The following is a 22,782-nucleotide window of genomic DNA, read 5'->3' as shown; positions in this document are numbered from 1 at the left end:
GAAACAAGAAGCAAGTAGTCTTCATATTTTATTTGAATTGTTTCATCTAGTTTACCTACCTGCATTGACGTAAATTGACAAATATTGATCGTAGTCAGAAGTATAGCAGGAGCAGTCATTGTGCACATGGGAGGGGGGGCTGGGTGGCTTACATGGTGACAGCCGTCCCCTGGTGCTCATTATAACTGTATCCCTGTCCCTAGAGTGCAAATGTAGTTAAACAGTATTGTGGAACAAGGAACCATAAGCTCCCTGCCCCACCATACAATCTTCTAAGCCATAGGCACTCAACACAGGCTGGCATGATGCCAGTGTAGATTTTATTGAGAGGGGGGGATCTTTACTATGGGTGAAGGATCAGAGTCAATAGGCAGTAAAAGACACTATTAGGCTATGTGCACGCAAAGTATTTTGAAACACATTTTGAGCTTCAAAAAAGTAAGTTTTTTACAAATAAGTCTCAAACCTCCTGCCATATGAATTTTTTTTTTGCATTTTTGCATTTTTTTTAGATGTTTATTGAGCTACAGCAAATGCTAATATCTTATTTGCTAACCAGAGGGTTTATGAGACACAAATTGCTCAGAATAAGTTCTTGACACTTAATGTTGTTGTCCGGCCTAAAATAATCATTACCCCCATCACAAGTTCATGTTACAGTGTTATAGGAAACATGAGAAAATACATTATTTAGTGGCATGTTTTTGTTTGTTTGTTTAAATCTGCTACTGATTCTGTTGCAATGGTAACAGCATCACTGATCAGCCAATAGGATTGCAGGATTTGCACACGCTCAAGGAAAATATGGTCAGTTGGCCTCATACTGTTGGGTCTCGGCTGTGAGAGAAGACAGACGACTACGACTACTGCGATATTTTCCTGGCACATGATGGCTGGAGGGCCACGTTACAGACTATTTATTTGGGCCCCAGATGTCTCTGGTGAGAATGGAGACAAGATCTTGTGACAAGTTTCTGTATACTTTGTATGTTCCGCCTATAATCTCTGATACTGGTTCTTCCATGCTGCACATACATAGAATACATATAGTGACCCGGTGAAGAATTAGGGAAGGTTTACAGCTGAAGAACCCTCTATAGCCAATGGGCTCTAATGCTTAGCAGTGGTAGATGATCTTATGTAAATGAAAAACTATCAATGCCACAAGGAGGTCCTGGCATTCTGACCATTGTTGGAGGGGAATAGTGTGGGTCTGGGTGTTGCATCCACATCAGTCATTAATATACAGTAGAATCTCACAGGGAATATAAAAACTGTCCGTTATTGAGATGTCCCCTATTGGGAGTGTTATTTCCCCTATTGGATGTGTTTTGTCCCCTATTGTGTGCGTCCGCTTCCGCTATTGGGAATGTCCCTTATTCGAAAGGTGTAAATACATTAAAGGGGTACTCCAGCACTTATTCATCTTATCCCCTATCCAAAGGATAGGGGATAAGATGCCTGATCGCGGAGGTCCGCCACTGGGGACCCCCGTGATCTTGCACGCAGCACCCCAGTTAAAATCAGTCCCCGGAGCATGTTTACTCCGGGTCTGATTACCGGCGACCACGGGGTTGGCGGCGTGTGACGTCACGCCTCCGCCCCCGTGTGACATCACGCTCCACCCCTCAATGCAAGACTATGGTAGGGGGCATGACAGGTTTGGGTAGCACAGGGTATTCAGTAATGTATGCAGCATATAGATTACCTTGATTCCTCCATACACTAAACTGTTCCTGTTTGCTGATTTTAGGATTTGGACAGAGTAAAGACTTCGAGATCGAGTGTACTGAATCTTCAGCCAGTGTTGGATCACGTATAATTTTTTACACTGTGCTAGCTGACTATTCTCTTCACTGTGATAAGGTAGGGCTGATAAAAGTGCTTTGCTACTATCAACGCAAATGGAAAGTATTTAAAAAATAAAAATAGTAATAGTAGAATAATTTTACAAAATAACAGTAGGGATAACTAATAATATGAGCTAACAAAGTAGTGATATAAGAGAGTATTAATAAAATATAAGTAGTGTTATTAGTAATTATAATACCAGGGTTGATCCAGGGTCCTAGGGCCGATCTCCTTTACCCGTGGTCAGGAAGAAATTTGTCACCGGTGACACAGATTGGCTAATAGAGTCCAGGGTTTTTTTCCTTCTTCTGGATCAACATTTGTAGAAGGGATCTTATTCATAATAATTCTACAGTAATAATAAGCAAAGCACTATAGTAATAATCTATATATATATATAAAACTCAACGTGTGTGTGTGTATGTTCCACAAAAACTTTCAAACGGCTAAAGATATTAACATGAAACTTGGCACACATGTTACTTATATGTCAACAACAAACATAGGATAGGTAATTTAACCCTTACTCACCCCCTTTTGCGAGGGGCAGGGCTTATGTTTAAAGTCCCATACAAGTCAATGGGAAATATATGTTACTGCATAACTTCCAAACGTCTGGAGATATTTCGATAATACTTTGTCACATGTTACTTATATGTCCACTTAAAATATAGGATAGTACATTTAACCCTTAACTACCCCCATTTGTGAGGGTCGGGTTTTTTGTTTAAAGTCTGGCTAGGCCACTCCAGGATGTTGAAATGCTTCTTAAGAAGCCACTCCTTCGTTACCCGGGTGGTGTATTTGGGATCATTGTCATGCCGAAAGACCCAGCCATGTTTCATCTTCAGTGCCCTTGCTGATGGAAGGTTTTCACTCAAAATCTCATGATACATGGCCCCATTTATTATTTCCTTTAGGGTGCATGCACACTACGTTTCTTAAGATACGGGACCGTAAACGGCTGGGGAGAGGGGGGCGGAGAGTCGGGGGCGGAGCAACCGCCCGCTGCTGTACGCGGTCCCATATCTAATGTATTTCAATGAGTGACCGGAGTGAAACGCTGCCTCCGGTTGGCTCCGTTTTGCCCCGTATACGGTTTCCCGACCGGACCTAAAAACGCTGTTGACTATGTTTGAAGGTCCGGTCGGGAAACCGTATACGGGCCAAAAAGGAGCCGACCGGAGGCAGCGTTTCACTCCGGTCACTCATTGAAATACATTAGATACAGGACCGCATATGGCAGCGTGCGGTTGCCCCGCCCCCGACTCTCCGCCCCCCTCTCCCCAGCCGTATACGGTCTCGTATCTTAAGAAACGTAGTGTGCATGCACCCTTAGACAGATCAATCGTCCTGGTCCCTTAGCAGAAAAACGGCCCCAAAGCATGATGTTTCCATTCCCATGCTTCACAGTAGGTATGGTGCTCTTTGGATGCAACTCAGCATTCTTTCTCCTCCAAACATGATGAGTTTTTGCCAAAAAGTTCTACTTTGGTTTCATCTAACCATATGACATTCTCCCAATACTCTTCTGGATCATTCAAATGCTCTCTAGCAAACTTCAGATGGGCCCAGACATGTACTGGCTTAAGCAGGGGGGAAACGTCTGCCACTGCAGGATTTGATTCCCTGGTGACGTAGTGTGTTACTGATGGTGGCCTTTGTTACTTTGGTCCCAGCTCTCTGCAGGTCATTCACTAGCCCCCCGCCCCAGCACCCAGACTGAAGAAATGCCCGGAAGGGGCGTGAAACATTTTTCACTACCTGTCTGCACTGGTCTGGCGTCCCACGCCGATGATCGCACGCCGCACCTGAAATAAAGAAGTTTGCTGTCACCCCAACAAAAACGTGAGTGCCTCCTTATTTTCTTGCTCTTCTTGGACTGTATTTTGTACATTAGATTAACCCCTTCACAACAGGCCCATTATGACCTTAAAGGAGTACTCTAGTGCAGAGTACTCCTGCTCCATCCTGCCAAGGCTGCAAAAAAAATGAAAATAAACCATCTCTCATCTTCCTGGGTTCCCGCGGAGCGCCACTACAGCTGATCGGTCCTCCGGTCCATCCTCTTCATACTTCCGTGTGTAACGAAGCATCACATGGCGCTCAGCCTATTATGGGCCGAGGGAGAACATCGCGGCGGGCGGCGATAGGCTGAGCGTCATGTGACGCTTTGTTCACACGGAAGTATGAAGAGGATCGGAGGACCGATCAGCTGTAGTGGCGCGCGGGAACCCAGGAAGGTGAGAGATGGGTTATTTTCATTTTTTTTGCAGCCTGGGCAGGACGGAGTAGGAGTAGTCTGCACCAGAGTACTCTTTTAAGGGCTTGGCAAACTTTTATTGTTGCATTTGCCTTTTAAGAGCAATAATTATTTTGTTTTCCCATCCACAGAACCATATGAGTGCTTGTTTTTTGCCCGACCAAATGTACTTTTAGGGTCTATTTACACATACAGTATTCTGTGCAGATTTGATGCGCAGGATTTCAAGCTGTGTTCAGTCATTCTGTTTACATTGAAATCTGCAGCAGAAAATCCTGCGCATGAAATCTGCGCAGAATACTGTACGTGTGAATAGACCATTAATAGTATCTTTAATGTTACCTTAAACTGTGCAGCACAATTTATAATTTGATTGGGGAATTTACCTGTATTTCATTTTACCTGTACACATATTTACACAGTTTTGTAATATTTTACTACATGAAAAAGATCAACCTTGTTTAACAAAATAACCATGCTTAAAATCTTCCTCTTTTGATCCTATAATAATTTTTTTTCTTCTTGCACCATGATCTGTAGTCTTTATTAGTTCCATTTTGGTTTTGATGGGACTTTCTGATTTTGTTTATAATTTTTCTTTCTGATATTTGATCAGTCTAGAAATGATCAGTCAGATCTGCACTCTGCTGGCAGAGTCTGCCTAATACAGTCCTCCAGCAGCCAAAGAAACTTATCAACAACCTAAAAATGTATTTTCAGTAACAAAATATTGTCAGCAAGAGTGCTCCCATATAGGTTGCCACCCTGAGTGCCTACGCATCTATTTTTAGACAGAATGCGCTCACATATATTGTCAGCCAGAGTGATCCATATAGTATGTCAGCCTGAATGCCCCTTATAGAATTCCAGCCTGAATGCGCCTTATAGGATGTCAGCCTGAGTGCCCCATATAGAATGTCAGAATGAATGTTACTTATAGATGGCAAACCTAAGCCCAATGTATAAATTATTACCCAGAGTGCCCCATATAGATTGTCTGCCTGAATGCCACATATAGATTGTAAGCCAGAGGGCACCATATAGGATGTCAACCCCCGTATAGAATGTCTGAGTGCCCTATATAGAGTATCAGTCTGTGCGCCCTATATAGAATATCAGTCTGAGCGCTCTATATAGAGTATCAGTCTGAGTGCCCTATATAGAATATCAGTCTGAGTGCCCTATATAGAATATCAGTCTGAGCGCTCTATATAGAGTATCAGTCTGAGTGCCCTATATAGAATGTGAGTCTGAGTGCCCTATATAGAATATCAGTCTGAGTGCCCTATATAGAATGTGAGTCTGAGTGCTCTATATAGAATGACAGTCTGAGTGCCCTATATAGAATGTCAGTCTGAGTGCCCTATATAGAATATCAGTCTGAGTGCCCTATATAGAATGTGAGTCTGAGTGCCCTATATAGAATATCAGTCTGAGTGCCCTATATAGAGTATCAGTCTGAGCGCCCTATATAGAGTATCAGTCTGATCGCCCTATATAGAGTATCAGTCTGATCGCCCTATATAGAATATCAGTCTGAGTGCCCTATATAGAATATCAGTCTGAGTGCCCTATATAGAATATCAGTCTGAGTGCCCTATATAGAGTATCAGTCTGATCGCCCTATATAGAGTATCAGTCTGATCGCCCTATATAGAGTATCAGTCTGATCGCCCTATATAGAGTATCAGTCTGATCGCCCTATATCAAGTATCAGTCTGAGCACCCTATATAGAATATCAGTCTGATCGTCCTATATAGAATATCAGTCTGAGTGCCCTATATAGAATATCAGTCTGAGTGCCCTATATAGAATATCAGTCTGAGTGCCCTATATAGAATATCAGTCTTAGTGTTGAGCGGCATAGGCCATATTCGATTTCGCGAATATTCGCGAATATATGGACGAATATTCGTCATATTCGCGAATATTCGCATATTCGTAATGTTCTCGTTTTATTTTCGCATATGCGTATATTCGCATGTGCGAAAATTAACATATGCGAAAATTTGCATATACAAAAATCAACATAAGCGAAAATTCGCATATGCGAAAATTAGCATATGCAAATTTTCACATATGCGAAAATTCGCACGCCAGTCTCACACAGTAGTATTAGAGCCTTCTTACACCACACAAGCTGGAAGCAGAGAGGGATGATCACTGTGATGTGTACTGTGAAAAAAAAAAAAAAAAGAATATTCGTAATTATGAATATATAGCGCTATATTCGCGAATACTCGCGAATATGCGATATTCGCGAATAAAATTCGAATTGCGAATATTCGAGAGCAACACTAATCAGTCTGAGCACCCTATATAGAATATCAGTCTGATCGCCCTATATAGAATATCAGTCTGAGCGCCCTATATAGAATATCAGTCTGAGCAGTGGCGTTGCGACCCGGGTGCGGGGGGTGCGGCCCGCACCGGGTGACACCAACCTAATGGGGTGACACCAAGACGCTCCGCAGCACCCACCCCCCCATCTGTGCCCGACCGGCCTCCCATCCGTCAGCACCCAACCCCCCCCCCCCCGCGCTGTGTGTGCGGTGCGCCCGTCCGTCAGCAACCCCCCTCTTTCTCCGGCACTGTGCGCCCGTCCATCATTACACCCCCCCCCTCACCTTCACCAGCATTGTGCCCGGCCTCCGCTCCCACGTCTGCGCCGGCCTGACGTCACACCGCAGTGCCCGTCCATCATTACACCCCCCCCCCTCACCTTCACCAGCATTGTGCCCGGCCTCCGCTCCCACGTCTGCGCCGGCCTGACGTCACACCGCATGGCCGCGCAGGAGGACGTCAGTTACGTCACTCGCACGGCGCCCGGTGAGAAGGAGTGCTGCGCTGGATGGGTGAGTGTGTGTGTCTGTCTCTATCTATGTTTGTGTATGTGACTGTGTGTGTGTATGAGACTCTGTGTGTGTGTGACTGTGTGACTCTGTGTGTGTGTGTGACTGTGTATGTGTGTGTCTGTGAGTGTGTGTGTCTCTCTGACTGTGTGTGTTTGTGTGTGTCTCTCTCTCTGTGTTGTATGTGTTTTTTTTGTGTGTGTATGTGTGTGTGTGTGTGGGGGTGGGGGTGGTGGTGGTGGTATAACCAGCAATCTATTGTGGGGAGACTTTGACCCATTGTGGGGAACCTGCAAGGGAACCTGCGGCCTAATGTGGGGAAACTACTACCAAGTGTGGGGAGTCTATGCTACCTTATGTGGGGAGTCTATGCTACCTTATGTGGGGAATCTGTGCTACCTAATGTGGGGAAATTGCTACCTAATGTGGGGAATCTGTGCTACCTAATGTGGGGAAATTGCTACCTAATGTGGGGTAACTGGTACCTACCTAATGTGGGGGAACTGGTACCAAATGTGGGGAATCTATGCTGCCTAATGTGGGGAATAGATGCTACCTAATGTGGGGAAACTGCGACCTACCTAATGCGGGGGAACTGCTGCCTACCTAATGCTCCCCCCCTGGCAGTAGCACCCTCATCATCCACCAGAAACACCCCCCCCCCCCCCAGCAGCACCTCCATCAGCAGATCCTGATGGTGGATGATGGCGGTGCTCCTGCCAGGAGGATGATCCTGCGATGGATGATGGGGATGATACTGCCAGGGGGGATGGCCAGAGTAGCACCCTCATCATCCTCCGGCAACACCCCCCGAGTAGTAGCACCCCCATCATCCACTAGCAGCACCACCAATACCCCCCTCCCGTGGTAATAGCATCAGCTAACGGATGTTGAGGGGTGTTACTGAGGTTGTGGTATTATATTCAGAGGGTGCACTGTATGGCAACGTTATATTCAGAGGGCGCAGTTTGTGGTAGTATTATATTCAGAGGGCGCAGTTTGTGGTAGTATTATTAGAGATGAGCGAACTTACAGTAAATTCGATTCGTCACAAACTTCTCGGCTCGGCAGTTGATGACTTATTCTGCGTAAATTAGTTCAGCCTTCAGGTGCTCCGGTGGGCTGGAAAAGGTGGATACAATCCTAGGAAAGAGTCTCCTAGGACTGTATCCACCTTTTCCAGCCCACGGGAGCACCTGAAAGCTGAACTAATTTATGCAGGAAAAGTTATCAACTGCCGAGCAGAGAAGTTTGTGACGAGTTGAATTTACTGTAGTTTGCTCATCTCTAAGTATTATATTCAGAGGGCGCAGTGGGTGGTAGTATTATATTCAGAGGGTACAGTATGTGGCGGTATTATATTCAGGGGTATAGTATGTGGCAGATTTATATTCAGGGGTACAGTAAGTGGTAGATTTATATTCACGGGTACAGTATGTGGCAGATTTATATTCAGGGGTACAGTATGTGGCAGATTTATATTCAGGGGAACAGTATGTGGCAGATTTATATTCAGAGGGTACAGTATGTGGCAGATTTATATTCAGAGAGTACAGTATGTAGCAGATTTATATTCAGAGGGCGCAGTTTGTGGTAGTATTATATTCAGAGGGTACAGTATGTGGTAGTATTATATTCAGTGGGTACAGTGTGTGGCGGTATTATATTCAGGGGTACAGTATGTGGCAGATTTATATTCAGAGGGTACAGTATGTGTTGGTATTATATTCAGAATGTACAGTGTGTGGTAGTGTTATATTCAGTGGGTATGGTGTATGGAAGGTTTATAATCAAAGAGTATAGTGTATAGTAGTATTATATTTAGAGGATACAGTGTCTGTCAGGTTTATAATAATAATTGTTTTCATATAGAGGATGAGAATGCGCTGACACAGTGAGGAGACGTCTGGGCATCACATTCTGCAGAGAGAAGTTTTAGCTGGATCAAGTCCTGGCGGTATGTACCATCTGAATTAGATAAGGGAAGACTATAGAGAAGACGTCACCTGTAGTCACTGATATCATTGTGTATTCTCCTCACTATAGAGAAGACGTCACCTGTAATCACTGATATCATTGTGTATTCTCCTCACTATAGAGAAGACGTCACCTGTAGTCACTGATATCATTGTGTATTCTCCTCACTATAGAGAAGACGTCACCTGTAGTCACTGATACCATTGTGTATTCTCCTCACTATAAAGAAGACGTCCCCTGTAGTCACTGATGTCATTGTGTATTCTCCTCACTATAGAGAAGACGTCCCCTGTAGTCAGATATCATTGTGTATTCTCCTCACTATAGAGAAGATGTCACCTGTAGTCACTGATACCATTGTACATTCTCCTCTCTACATCAGAGCTGTAGTCACTTGTCATTTCTACAGTTAGGTCAGTGAAACTACAACTCCCAGCATAACCTCACCACTGCTCAAAGGGGTACTCTACTGGAAAACATTTTTTTTAATCAGCTGGTGCTACAAAGTTAAACAGATTTGTAAATTACTTCTATTTAAAAATCTTAATCCTTCCAGTACTTATTAGCTGCTGTATAAGCGATTCACAGGAAGTTATTTTCCTTTTTAATTTATTTTCTGTCTGACCACAGTGCTCTGTGCTGACACCTCTGTCCATGTCAAGAACTGTCCATAGTAGGAGCAAATCCCCATAGCAAACCTCTCCTGCTCTGAACAGTTCCTGACATGGACAGAGGTGTCAGCAAATAGCACTGTGGTCAGACTGGAAAGAACTACACAACTTCCTGTGGAGCATACACCAGCTTATAAGTACTGTAAGTATTAAGATTTTAAATAGAAGTAATTTAAAAATCTGTTTAACTTTCTGGCACCAGTTGATATAAAAGTAAATGTTTTCCAGTGGAGTACCCCTTTAAGTAATTCTGGGAGCTGTATATTTAAATGGTGAAAACTTCTTTAACACTTTCCTATTCTGTGGAAACTGGTATATCTGATTATTATACTGGAATTTCTCACAATGCGCTACAACAGTGGTGTCTGTCACAACAGGCTAAAAACTTACTGAGGGGGGGGGGGGGTAGGTATGGGGGTGACACCATTTTCTACTGCACCGGGTGACACCAACCCTAGCAACGCCACTGAGTCTGAGCTCCCTATATAGAGTATCAGTCTGATCGCCCTATATAGAATATCAGTCTGAGTGCTCTATATAGAATGACAGTCTGAGTGCCCTATATAGAATGACAGTCTGAGTGCCCTATATAGAATGTCAGTCTGATCACCCTATATAGAATGACAGTCTGAGTGCTCTATATAGAATGTCAGTCTCAGTGCCCTATATAGAATGTCAGTCTCAGTGCCCTATATAGAATGTCAGTCTGAGTGCCCTATATAGAATGACAGTCTGAGTGCTCTATATAGAATGTCAGTCTGAGTGCTCTATATAGAATGACAGTCTGAGTGCCCTATATAGAATGTCAGTCTGAGTGCCCTATATAGAATGTCAGTCTGAGTGCCCTATATAGAATGACAGTCTGAGGGCCCTATATAGAATGTGAGTCTGAGTGTCCTATATAGAATGACAGTCTGAGTGCTCTATATAGAATGTCAGTCTGAGTGCTCTATATAGAATGACAGTCTGAGTGCCCTATATAGAATGTCAGTCTGAGTGCCCTATATAGAATGTCAGTCTGAGTGCCCTATATAGAATGACAGTCTGAGTGCCCTATATAGAATGTGAGTCTGAGTGCCCTATATAGAATGACAGTCTGAGTGCCCTATATAGAATGTCAGTTTGAGTGCTCTATATAGAATATCAGTCTGATCGCCCTATATAGAATGTAAGTCTGAGTGCCCTATATAGTATGACAGTCTGAGTGCCCTATATAGAATGTCAGTCTGAGTGCTCTATATAGAATGTGAGTCTGAGTGCCCTATATAGAATGTCAGTCTGAGTGCCCTATATAGAATGTCAGTCTGAGTGCTCTATATAGAATGTGAGTCTGAGTGCCCTATATAGAATGACAGTCTGAGTGCCCTATATAGAATGTCAGTCTGAGTACCCTATATAGAATGTCAGTCTGAGTGCTCTATATAGAATGTGAGTCTGAGTGCTCTATATAGAATGTGAGTTTGAGTGCCCTATATAGAATGTCAGTCTGAGTGCCCTATATAGAATGTCAGTCTGAGTGCCCTATATAGAATGTCAGTCTGATCGCCCTATATAGAATGTGAGTCTGAGTGCCCTATATAGAATGTCAGTCTGAGTGCCCTATATAGAATATCAGTCTGAGTGCCCTATATAGAATGTCAGTCTGAGTGCCCCATATAGAATGTGAGTCTGAGTGTTCCTTGATATTGTTAGTAAGTGTTCCCAAATATAGGTTGTCACTTGTCAGCCAGAGTGCCGATAGATTGTCGCTGAGAGTTCCCCCATAAGGATTTGCAGCCAGCGTGCCCTCACGTACAGTTGCAGCCTGGAGCGGGACATGATATTTTTGGGTCTCATGTGAGGAGGCAGGGCTATAGGCAGTCTATAGGACTGTTGTGTAACCTCTATAACGCGGTCAGCCCGGGCCCTGTGTATTACGAGCCCACTGCTGCGATCACCACAAGTACCTCACAGCTCGGCCCCTCCCCTGACCCCGCCTCTCCAGTGTCAGCCCCGCCCTCCTGCTCCTCACATGGTCCCCGTGCTCTGTACACTTTCCTCCCGGTTACTTTGTGGCGGTGCCCGGCTGTCGTGCTTCCTCCTGCCCCTTACCCGTCTCTCCCCAGCCCCAGGGTGGAGCCTGCCGCCCCGTTATTTAATTCCCCCAGGCCGGGCCTTGTTGTACTCCTCGCCCAGGAAGTGTTTGCAGCAGCGGAGACCCACGTGTGTGCACCATGGAGCTGGAGGAGCTGGGGATCCGGGAGGAGTGCGGGGTGTTCGGCTGCATCGCATCTGGAGACTGGCCCACGCAGCTGGATGTGCCCCACGTGATCACCCTGGGGCTGGTGGGCTTACAGCATAGGTAACGCTATGTGTGTGAATAGGCATGTGCGGCAGAGCACCCTATGGGTGAAGGTGCTGGGGCATTATACTGTATAGATCTGCTGGGGGAGGACTTTATTGCACTTTCTGTAGTGGGATCCATTGTAACCAGAGCAGACTTGGTGTATGTTTATACATGTATCATGTTTTATGGAAGGTACAACCATGGTCCCCAGACTGGGTACAACCATGGTCCCCCAGACTGTGGGTACAACCATGGTCCCCCAGACTGTGGGTACAACCATGGTCCCCCAGACTGTGGGTACAACCATGGTCCCCCAGACTGTGGGTACAACCATGGTCCCCCAGACTGTGGGTACAACCATGGTCCCCCAGACTGTGGGTACAACCATGGTCCCCCAGACTGTGGACCTTTTTTAAATGTTGCAAAATTACAACTCTCATCATGATCGGACAGCTGTAGGTCCACAGTCTGGAGACCACTGTTCTTCATAGGACCATTTCCTATGATCTCGGCCATTGCCCGAGCTTTAAACCTCATTCCTGTATGTTCCTTAAAGTGTACCTGTCGTCAACAAAAACTTTTTATATAATGTAGATATTGTTATAAATATTTGTAATATACATTGATTAAAGAAATTTGTATATTTTTGTCCCTGCAGCTATTGCCTGTGTGTCTGAGGAGTCCAAATACAGTGGTCCCTCAACATGCGATGGTAATCCGTTCCTAATGGACCATCATATGTTGAGGGATCTGTGCAATGTAAAGTATAGGACAGTGGTCTACAACCTGTGGACCTCCAGATGTTGCAAAACTACAACACCCAGCATGCCCGGACAGCCAACGGCTGTCCGGGCATGCTGGGAGTTGTAGTTTTGCAACATCTGGAGCTCTGTAGGTTGAAGACCGCTGGTAGAGGAAGTTATACTCACCTGTCCCCGCTGCTCCGGACTGTCACTGCTGTCCTGGATGTTGCCCTCCATCGCTCTCGCCGCATCCCCGTGTTGTCCACAACGCTTCGGCAAGGCCTCTGCTTCCCCGGCATCCTTGCTCTTCGTCGCCGCCATCACGTCGCAATGCACGCCGCTCCTGTTGGACGACGTGCGCAGTGACGTGATGACGACGGAGAGCACCGGCGATGCAGGGGATCCTGAAGAGGACTCAGACTGATATTCGATATAGGGCACTCAGACTGATATGTCCACTATGGTGTGTTTGGTCATCATATTTTCGCAATTATGTAGTAGAACAGGAATCCTGGCCTCATCCTACAACCCCCACATGGTCTCCATAACTGGTCAGTCTCTAATGCATCAAACTTGTTGCTTAGTGACCCCAAATTGTGACATCTTCCAGACTTTCCAAGACCTGATGGTGCACATCATTGATCCGGTCTATGTATGCCGCCATGTTCCTTCTTCTGATCGCCTCACACCTGCTATGGATGTTAGTGTGGATGGAGTCTGGTTACAGTTGGCTTCCAGTATGTTGGTGGCCACCTCCTGTGACCAATGTAATGGAGCTGACCCTGCAGATCACATGGTCATCCACAATTAGAACAGGCTTGGTCAAAGGCCTTGGCTCCAAATTCCTTGGACTTGTTATCAGACGAATGGTGTAATATCTGTTTACGCACGGTCTGACGTGTTACCACTTTATGTGCTGGCTTGGAATAATAAAGGCTACTATGGTTTCATAGGGATAGAGATTGATTTTTATTTTTATTTTTGTCACATCTGGCTGCAAAAACAAACAAAAAAAGTGTCCAATTGTTCTGGGATTGTATTTAGTAAACATTAGAAAAGCTATAGGCAGAAAGTACAGCAAATAAAAGCATGCCCCCTATCACAGCATACTACAGTAGATTGCTACCATACCAAAAATAAATCTACATCCAGGTCACAATATAGTGTAGCAGCAGTCTCCATAATTCCTGCATCTATACCTATATTATGCTATGATTATATATCGGTTTGGCCGATAATCACGATTTTGGGCATTATTGGTATCGGCAATTACCTTGCCGATAATGCGACCACCGACCCACCGCGTCGCGCAGCGCCCCGACCCCATTGCCTCCCCCATCCCCGGTTTTGTAATTACCTGTTCCCGGGGCCCACGCTACTTCTGGCTCCTGCTGCATCCTGCGTTACGCTGTGCGCAATGACGAGTGACGTGACGTCACCGTCAGTGCGCACAGTGACCACTCAGGAGGACGCCACCGGAGCCAGATGTAGAGTGGACCCCGGGAACAGGTAATTATAAAACTGGGGATGGGGAGGCAATGGGGCAGTGCAGTGGGGGGCACGGCGGTGGCGGTGATAGGACAAGGGACCCCCGGACAGGCTGGTGGCGGCGGCCTATGGCACCGCAAAAGCCACTGCAGTGCATTGATTTAAAGTGCCCTCTTTAAATCAATGCATCAAAAAGTGGTCTCTCTTCAATGGTAGGGTGGTGGACCAATCTGGTCAGATGAACACTGTGTGTATGAGAAAATGAAGATATAAGGGATCTTATATGCACCTAGTTTCGCTGTGCTGATAATGAGATGTTATGTTTCCTGAGTTTAGATCATAGCTGAGGTAATAGGCTTCAATTAGAATAGTGTATCTAAATGAAGAACTGGAAAAACAGATGGTTACTACTGGTAACTGCAGGCAGGGAATATAGTAGGGCATAAGAATCGCGTCTCACCCGATAGGCTCGGTGGTGAACTTCACTAATGTGGAGGATGCTGTTCGTTTAGAACATCTGCCCCGTTCTGTGTAAGTATTCAGTGAAAACTGGATGCCTATAAAATGTATACTTGTATATGAAAATATGTTGCATAAGAATTCAATGTATTTTCACTATGATCCGGTAATGAATGAGGTACCTGCATACATGAGGATACTGGGTGTTCCCAGTTCCGGTAATGCTGATTCCGTGCAGATTTGTTTAGGGATGTCCTCGTGGGGTTCTTTAGTGTTGGGATCGGGCGGGAGACTGCCCCGGCCGGTGGCGTCTCTACCATCTCTGATTCCGCTTGGCTGCACGTTAGGCAAATGTTTTTCTGAGTGTAACGTCCCTACGGGGATACAGATAGTCCTAAAGGTATTCCTATTTGGATTACAGAGGTGAATTCTGTAATCCAAATAGAAATGAGGCCAAAACATTCACAGAAACAGAAGTCTTAATCGGGAGAACACCCCAGCTCTTGGCATCTTACACATTTCGAAAAATGTAAAAAGCTGTTTTTTTTAATGACCGTGATTCAAAACATATTTGTGGAGCCCTCTGTATAACCATTCTGTAACATCATGGAGAGCTCAGGAAGACTGTCAGGATGTTACAAATTCTGACACGTTAGCTTTAAAGCTTTAAACTTTTATTTAGTTCATGGTGTTAGTTAGAAACCTATTCTGTGCCTCTGCTCGCTGATACTCCTGTGGTTGTGATCTGCAACAGATAGGCCAGTAGGACATGCTGACACATTGCTAGCTGGAAATATGTCATATTACTTTTCACTTGTTCAGGAGGTCATTCAAGTTCCTTCTTAAAGTGTTCATGTTGTTAACAAAAACTTTTAATATAATGTTGATAATACTATTATATATGTTTTGTAATACAGATTTTTAAGTCAAATGTATATCTTTTATTTATTTTTATTTTTTTGTGAAAAAAATGCTGTCCCTGCAGCTATTGCCTGTGTGTCTCTATGAGGAGACCAAATACAGGAAGTGAGAGTGGACAAGCAGGGATCTGTGCAAACTCCTGGCCTGTCAATCATCCTGATGTGGGAGTCGAAAGCGTGTCAGAGCCCTGTATGTAAACTCACAGAGACAGACAATAGCTGAAGGGACAAAAATATATACACCTTTTTTAACCAATGTATATTATAAATATACATGTAATGGTATTATCTACATTATATAAAGTTTTTGTTAAAGACAAGTAAACTTTAAATGCAGACCTTGCCATACTGCACCAAGTGCTCTGGTCGGAGCATGGTTACTGAATCTAAAATATATATTACATTACACACACTACAAAGATTATTTTCTATTATACAACATATTCCATTGTACCATACAAAGATAGTCTTTTACATCTGTCGCTGCCCCCAGTGGCACTAACAATACATTCCCTATCATTCACTAGGCTCAGTTTTATAGGACACTGATATAACCATTTGCAGTATGAGATAGGAAGGGGTCCCAAGCACTTTGCATGAATGCTTAAATGGGCACTGTAAGCACTACAACATATCTCTAATTTATTGTCATTTTTTTTAAATTTATTTATTTTTTAATCAGGGCGAAATTTACGTTTAAAAACCGGCCACTAGGGGTCACACTCCTAGTGGCCGGCTGCAGCCTGGCGTGACGTCACACCTGAAAAAGGACTGATTTTGGCCTGGCAATCAGTCCTTTTTCATTTAGGCTGCTCTCGCTCCCTGCCTGGGAGTGAGCGCATTGGCTCCCCGGCCACAGGCTGGGAGGCCACTCCTCCCGCTGTCCTTGCACGCCTGCTGCCGGACTCTGCAGGTATCAGAACGGGGTATGCGGGGTGGGGGGTTTGTGATGGAGGGAACGGGATATACGGGGGGGGGGGGGGGTTGCGATAGATGGAACGGGGTATGGGGGTTTGACGGAGAGGAACAGGCTAGCGCCGTAGCGCTGCATGGCAGTAATTTATAGTTTATCTACACAGGGTGCCTCCAGCTGTTTCACTACTACAACTCCCAGCATGCCTTGACAGCCAATAGATGTCAGGGCAAGCTGGGAGTTGTAGTGGTGAAACAGCTGGAGGCACCCTGTGTATATAAACTAAGGGCGAAAGTGTTGTCCTTAGCAGGCATCCGTGACGTGCCTGCTGGGGAAGTTTGCCTGGTAGTGAGCACACTACCAGGTAGACAAAGTTATTTAAATATAATAAAAAGAAAAATGAAAAGCAGGGAGGGGGTTAGGGATAGATTGGCAATAGGCAGGGACATAAAAAAAAAATATAGGATGGTGGGAGCTACCCTTTAAGTGCTTAAGTTTTATTTAAAAAAAAATGTATATAAATATTTACATTTTTTTTTTTTTAATTTATGTATTTTTTTTATTTTTTTTTTTAAACCTTACCAGGGGACAAGAAAGTGCGGGCATTGTGACAAGTGATGGAGGTGCTGTGCCAACATATAAAGTACATAAGGTAAGATCATCATTACTGTACATTAACCCCTTAAGGACCAAGCCCATTTTCACCTTAAGGACCAGAGCATTTTTTTTTTTTTTTTTTTTTGAACATCTGACCACTGTCAGCACTCCGGGTTGCACTTCCTGTGTTTGGTCTTCGGTCCAAAGTCTGTGTATATGATTAAGGGGGGAGAATGTGCTCTTGAGGTGTGTTTTTTTTTTATTTTTTTTTTATTTTTTTTTTTAATTTTTTTTTTTTTTGTTTTAAACAAAGTATATTAGAAATATTTTTATTTACCATAAGGAGTGCAATAGCAAAAATTTTTTAAATGAGTGACCACTTAACACCCCACAGGTGTTTGAAGACTTATCATTAAATTCGGATGTGTAAATGGAAGAAATAAATTTTCAATAAAAATGCAGTTTTTTTCCCCAAATTTACCATTTTCACAGGAGGTAATAGGAGAATATGCCCCCAAGATTTGTAACCCCATCTCTTCTGAGTATGGAAATACATGTGTGGATGTAAAGTGCTCCTGGGGGCGAACTACAATGCTCAGAAGAGAAGGAGCGCCATTGAGCGTTTGGAATGAGAATTTTTCTGGAATGGAGGTCGGGGGCCCCCATGTGCGTTTTCAAAGCCCCGCGTGGTGCCAGAACAGTGACCACCCCACCGGTGTTTGAACAGTGGGCTGTGCAAATGAAAAATAAATTTTTTTTCATTTTCACGGACCACTGTTCCAAAAATCTGTGGGGTGTACGTGCTCACTGCACCCCTTATTACATTCCGTGAGGGGTGTAGTTCCACAATGGTGGGGGGGGCACCATGGTGGCTTTGTATACGCACATGGCCTTCAATTTCAACCATATTTTCTCTCCAAAAGCCCAATGGCTCTCCTTCTCTTCTGAGCATTGTAGTTTGCCCGCAGAGCACTTTACATCCACATATGGGGTATTTATATACTCAGAAGAAATGGGGTTACAAATTTTGGGGGACTTTTTTCCTATTACCCCTTGTGAAAATGAAAAATTTGGGATAACAGCAGCATTTTTGTGAAAATAGAAATTTTCATTTTCAACAAAAAATTCTTCAAACACCTGTGGGTAGTTAAGGCTCACTATACCCCTTGTTACGTTCCTTAAGGGGTGTAGTTTTTTTTTTTTGTTTTTTTTTAATGTTAGAACCGCTGTAATGATCAGCCACCCCTGTGCAAATCACCTCAAATGTAAATGGCGCTCTCACTCCTGAGCCCTGCTCTGCGCCTTCAGAGCATTTTACGTCCACATATGTGGTATTTCCGTACTCAGGAGAAATTGTGTTAAAAATTTTGGGAGTACTTTTATTTTTTTTTCCTCTTCTTTTACCTCTTGTGAAAACAATAAGTATGGGGCAACACCAGCAAGTTAGTGTAAAAAAATAAAAAAAATTTACAGTAACATGCTGGAGTAGACCCTAACTTTACCTTTTTTTATAAGGGGTAAAAGGAGTAGGGAAATGCCCCACATGTGGGCATAAACTGTTGCCTTGAAATACAACAGGGCTCCGAAGTGAGAGCGCCATGCGCATTTGGGCCTAAATTTGGGATTTACATGGGGTATTCTACGCCAGTGATTCCCAAACAGGGTGCCTCCAGCTGTTGCTAAACTCCCAGCATGCCTGGACAGTCACTGGCTGTCCAACAATACTGAGAGTTGTTGTTTTGCAACAGCTGGAGGCTCCATTTTGGAAACAGTCCGTACCAGATGTTTTTCATTTTTATAGGGGGGGGGGGGGGGGGGAAATGTGTAGGAGTATATTTATATGTAGTGTTTTACCCTTTATTTTGTGGTAGTGTAGTGTGTTTAGGGTACATTCACACAGGCAGGAGTTCACAGCGAGTTTACCGCTGGGAGTTTGTGCTGCGGTGGAAAATTTGCTGCATCTCAAACTTGCTGCGAGAAACTCTCTGTAAACCCCAGCATGCAGTGACAGCAGAAGGGCATGCTGGGACTTGTAGTTATGCAACAGCTGGAGGCACACTGGTTGCAAAACACAAAGAGTTTGTTACTTAACGCATTGTTTCCCAGCCTGTTTGCCTCCAGCTGTTGCAAAACTACAACTCCCAGCATGTACGGGCTGTCAGTGCATGCTGGGAGTTAGTTTTGCAACAGCTGGAGGCACACAGGTTGGGAAACACTGCGTTAAGTAACAGTGTTTCCCAACCAGTGTGCCTCCAGTTGTTGCAAAACTACAACTCCCAGCATGCCCAGTCAGCCAAAGAGCATGCTGGGAGTTGTAGTTTTGCAACAACTGGAGAACTGTGTAGTGTTGTCCAAACTGTAGCCCTCCAGATGTTGCAAAACTTGAACTCCAAGCATGCCCAGGCATGTTTTGGAGTTGTAGTTCAGCAACATCTGAAGGGCCAGGTGTTACAGAACTACAACTTCCAGCATTCCTGAACTGTCCGGGCATGCTGGGTGTTGTAGTTTTGCAACATCTGAAAATAGCAAAAAAGAAAGCAAAAGCCCAAAGGAGTCACTGATATAAAAATAAACAGATTTTATTGATATGCACTAAAATTAGGTACATGAAGAGGGAAACAATGCATCAAAGAGCGGCAACACCGGATACCCTGCAGTAGGGGTGGTAGTATAGGGGTATTGCACGTGAGTAATTAAACAGTACATATAGATACAAGCACCATTCTATACAGTGGCAGCTTATATACAAACAATATAAAAAGTGCAAATAAGCAAGGTGCTGTATGCTGAGGTGTATGGAAAACCTATACACCAATAGTAGAATACACAGTAGTAAAAATCAAGATGTGCAAAGGACACAAGGGAACTGCAGGGACCGGGACGCGCGTTTCGGCACGCTGACCTTCGTCCGGGGGCCCACTCCCGGACGAAGGTCAGCGTGCCGAAATGCGCGTTGGAGTGGCGGCATCCCGGTCCCTGCAGTTCCCTTGTGTCCTTTGCACTTGTGGGTATTATGTGCATCTTGATTTTTACTACTGTGTATTCTACTATTGGTGTATAGGTTTTCCATACACCTCAGCATACAGCACCTTGCTTATCTGCACTTTTTATATTGTTTGTATATAAGCTGCCACTGTATAGAATGGTGCTTGTATCTATATGTACTATTTAATTACTCACGTGCAATACCCCTATACTACCACCCCTACTGCAGGGTATCCGGTGTTGCCGCTCTTTGTGATGCATTGTTTCCCTCTTCATGTGTTTACCTAATTTTAGTGCATATCAACAAAATTTGTTTATTTTTATATGAGTGACTTTTTTTTTTTTTTTCTTTTTTTGCTATGTTTTGAGTCACATTTACGGGTCTTACTAAATTAGGGAGGGTTACAGTGGTGTCTTATTTTTATACCACAAACCTATTTTCTCTTTCTTTATGTATTTTTGCAACATCTTTCCTGCTGTCCTCACTGTAGCTCTCTTCTTCCCCTGCTCTGCCCGGACTTCTAGGCAGTGAGGAGTGGGGGAGGAAGGGGGCTTGCATGCTGCAGCTCTACAGCACTCCTTGACACTTCAGCCCTGAGCATGATATAGAGCTGACAGATTCTTTTTAACACTTGGTAATACTTTTATTTTAGATAACACAGCCTGAGTGAATTTAAGTCATGACTGTCTGCAATTCTTAATCTTGTCTTCAGGGTATGGGTCTTGTCAACCATGTTTTCAATGAGGAGAGTGTCAGGAAGCTGAACATGAGCAATTTGGGAATCGGCCACACAAGATATTCTACGTCTGGAAATTCTGCACTAGAAAACTGCCAACCATTTGTGGTTGAAACGCTACATGGAAAGATTGCAGTAGCTCATAATGGGGAACTTGTGAATGCAGCTGGGCTCAGGAGAAAGGTAAGGGTTTTTAAAGGATCTTTAGACTGGGAAGCCAAGTAGTTTTGTATGTGGGCCTATTATTTAGTAACCTGGGAAAGCATGATGACCTAATATTGTATACCTGCTGTATTTTACTATAACTTCCAGGTTATACACAGTTGTGAATGGTATTTTCCCTTTTGCCCATGAGGGCACCCATGGAGAGACCACCCCCTTATCTGTGTGACAGGAACAACTTTAATATAGGGATGACGTAGGCTGCTATTCTCCAGTTCTGTGTTGTGTCCTGCGGAGAAACAACTGTTCTCTGTTTGCTGATACTTGTGCATACAGTAAGCCCCCCCCCCCCCAACCTACGATGGCCTCTGTCATAACTACATGCACAAAAATTTATACTTTTAATAGTCATCTTCTGACCCGTATAACTTTTTTATCTTTTCACGTACAGGGCTGTATCATATTTTGCTAAGGGGGATCCTAGCACAGAGGGGTCTTTTACGTAAGAACATGGAAAGCCTATGGTAGATTTGTACAGGATACTATTGATGTGCTTAGTTCCTCTGAAATCTCTAAAATATTAGCCGATCACCCATGGATGGAAAAAAAAAATCTAAAAGCCGCAGCCACGATGTCTCCAGTAGTAAAGCCATCTGTCCACCTGGAGTTCGCCTCATACCTTTTTATAGCACTATAGGTTAAATCATGCGGCCTGCCGAGGACATTTATCCGGCCCACCTGCTGCCGCTGCCTAAGGACATCCCTGTGTCTCGAAAGATGTTTTCGGGACACAATGATGCCCCGGTTACCTCTCTGCGGCCCTGCGTTTGCTTTACAAACACAGGGGCCACAGGGAGGTAGCGCACGCTGGGACATCACTGATGTCCCGTGTGTGCACCCATGGCAACGGAGCAGCGAGCAGGACATGCGCTGGCCAGCTTGGTAAGTGTTACCAGCGGCACGTCAGCTCCGACCACTGCTCCTCCAGTCCCAGGACTTACTGCTATGGCAGAGCCTGGTCCAGCCAGGATCTATCAATGACAGAGCCACGGGACAGCAGGGAACATAGGTATGCCCTCAGTCCCCCCCACCCCTGGCGATCGCGCTGGGGGGGGGGTTTGCGATCCACCCCACTAGCCCACCAGGGAGCATACATATGTTCCTTTAGACGCCGCTGTCAGCTTTGACAGCGGAGATCTAAAGGGTTAATAGCCAGCCGCGGCCTTTAGCCGCATGCTGGCTATTAGCAGCGGCCCCCGGCTACTGAAAACAGCGGGGGGCTGAAGAGTATGGAGCGGGCAGGAGTCCGGAGCCTGCTCCATACAGACTGCTGAGCACCGCATGCTAGCTATTAGCGGCGGTGTGAAACTTGCGCCCCTTGCAGACGTGTGTATGCTCCTCCCCTAAGCTCTCCGAAGCAGAGGACGCAGGTCTGCACGGGCAGCAAGAAGCCACGCCGCCTCATCTGCCTCTCGCACGGCTGCATGGCAGAAAGAAGGCAGAGCAGGGGACCTACAGAATAATGTCATTTTTACGGAAATATGCACTGCGTAGAAACGGAAGCCCCGAAAAGTTACAAAATTGCGTTGTTTTTTTTCTTCGTTTTTTGTCGCACAATGATTTATTTATTTTTTTTATTCTGTTTCGCCGTGAATTTTTGGGTAAAATGACTGCCACTGCAAAGTAGAACTGGTGAGGCAAAAAATAAGCCATAATATGGATTTTTAGGTGGAAAATTTAAAGGGTTATGATTTTTAAAATGTAAGGAGGAAAAAACAAAAGTGCAAAAACTGAAAAACCCTGAGTCCCTAATAAGATATATGTGTGCATAGGAATA

General features: G+C 44.5%; 1 protein-coding gene across 3 annotated transcripts in view; it reads left to right on the top strand.

The window, feature by feature from the left end:
- Positions 1-806: 806 nt before the first annotated feature.
- The window catches only part of PPAT (phosphoribosyl pyrophosphate amidotransferase), a 37,292-nt gene continuing 15,316 nt past the window's right edge, over positions 807-22,782 (top strand). Inside the window, exons 1-6 of one of the 3 annotated variants that reach the window (XM_056551679.1) lie at positions 807-941; positions 1,754-1,866; positions 3,531-3,699; positions 8,840-8,924; positions 17,050-17,116; positions 20,760-20,966. In XM_056551679.1, coding sequence (XP_056407654.1) covers positions 20,763-20,966 — 204 coding nt within the window. In that variant the 5' untranslated portion in view covers positions 807-941; positions 1,754-1,866; positions 3,531-3,699; ... (1 more) ...; positions 17,050-17,116; positions 20,760-20,762. Of the gene's footprint in view, positions 942-1,753; positions 1,867-3,530; positions 3,700-8,839; positions 8,925-11,364; positions 11,957-17,049; positions 17,117-20,759; positions 20,967-22,782 lie in introns of those variants that run through there. The other 2 variants (XM_056551681.1, XM_056551678.1) reach the window with 2 other exon arrangements.

Source organism: Hyla sarda, chromosome 1 (assembly GCF_029499605.1).
Source record: "Hyla sarda isolate aHylSar1 chromosome 1, aHylSar1.hap1, whole genome shotgun sequence".
Classification (NCBI taxonomy): Eukaryota; Metazoa; Chordata; class Amphibia; order Anura; family Hylidae; genus Hyla; species Hyla sarda.
This window is presented reverse-complemented; position numbering and strand designations above follow the sequence as displayed.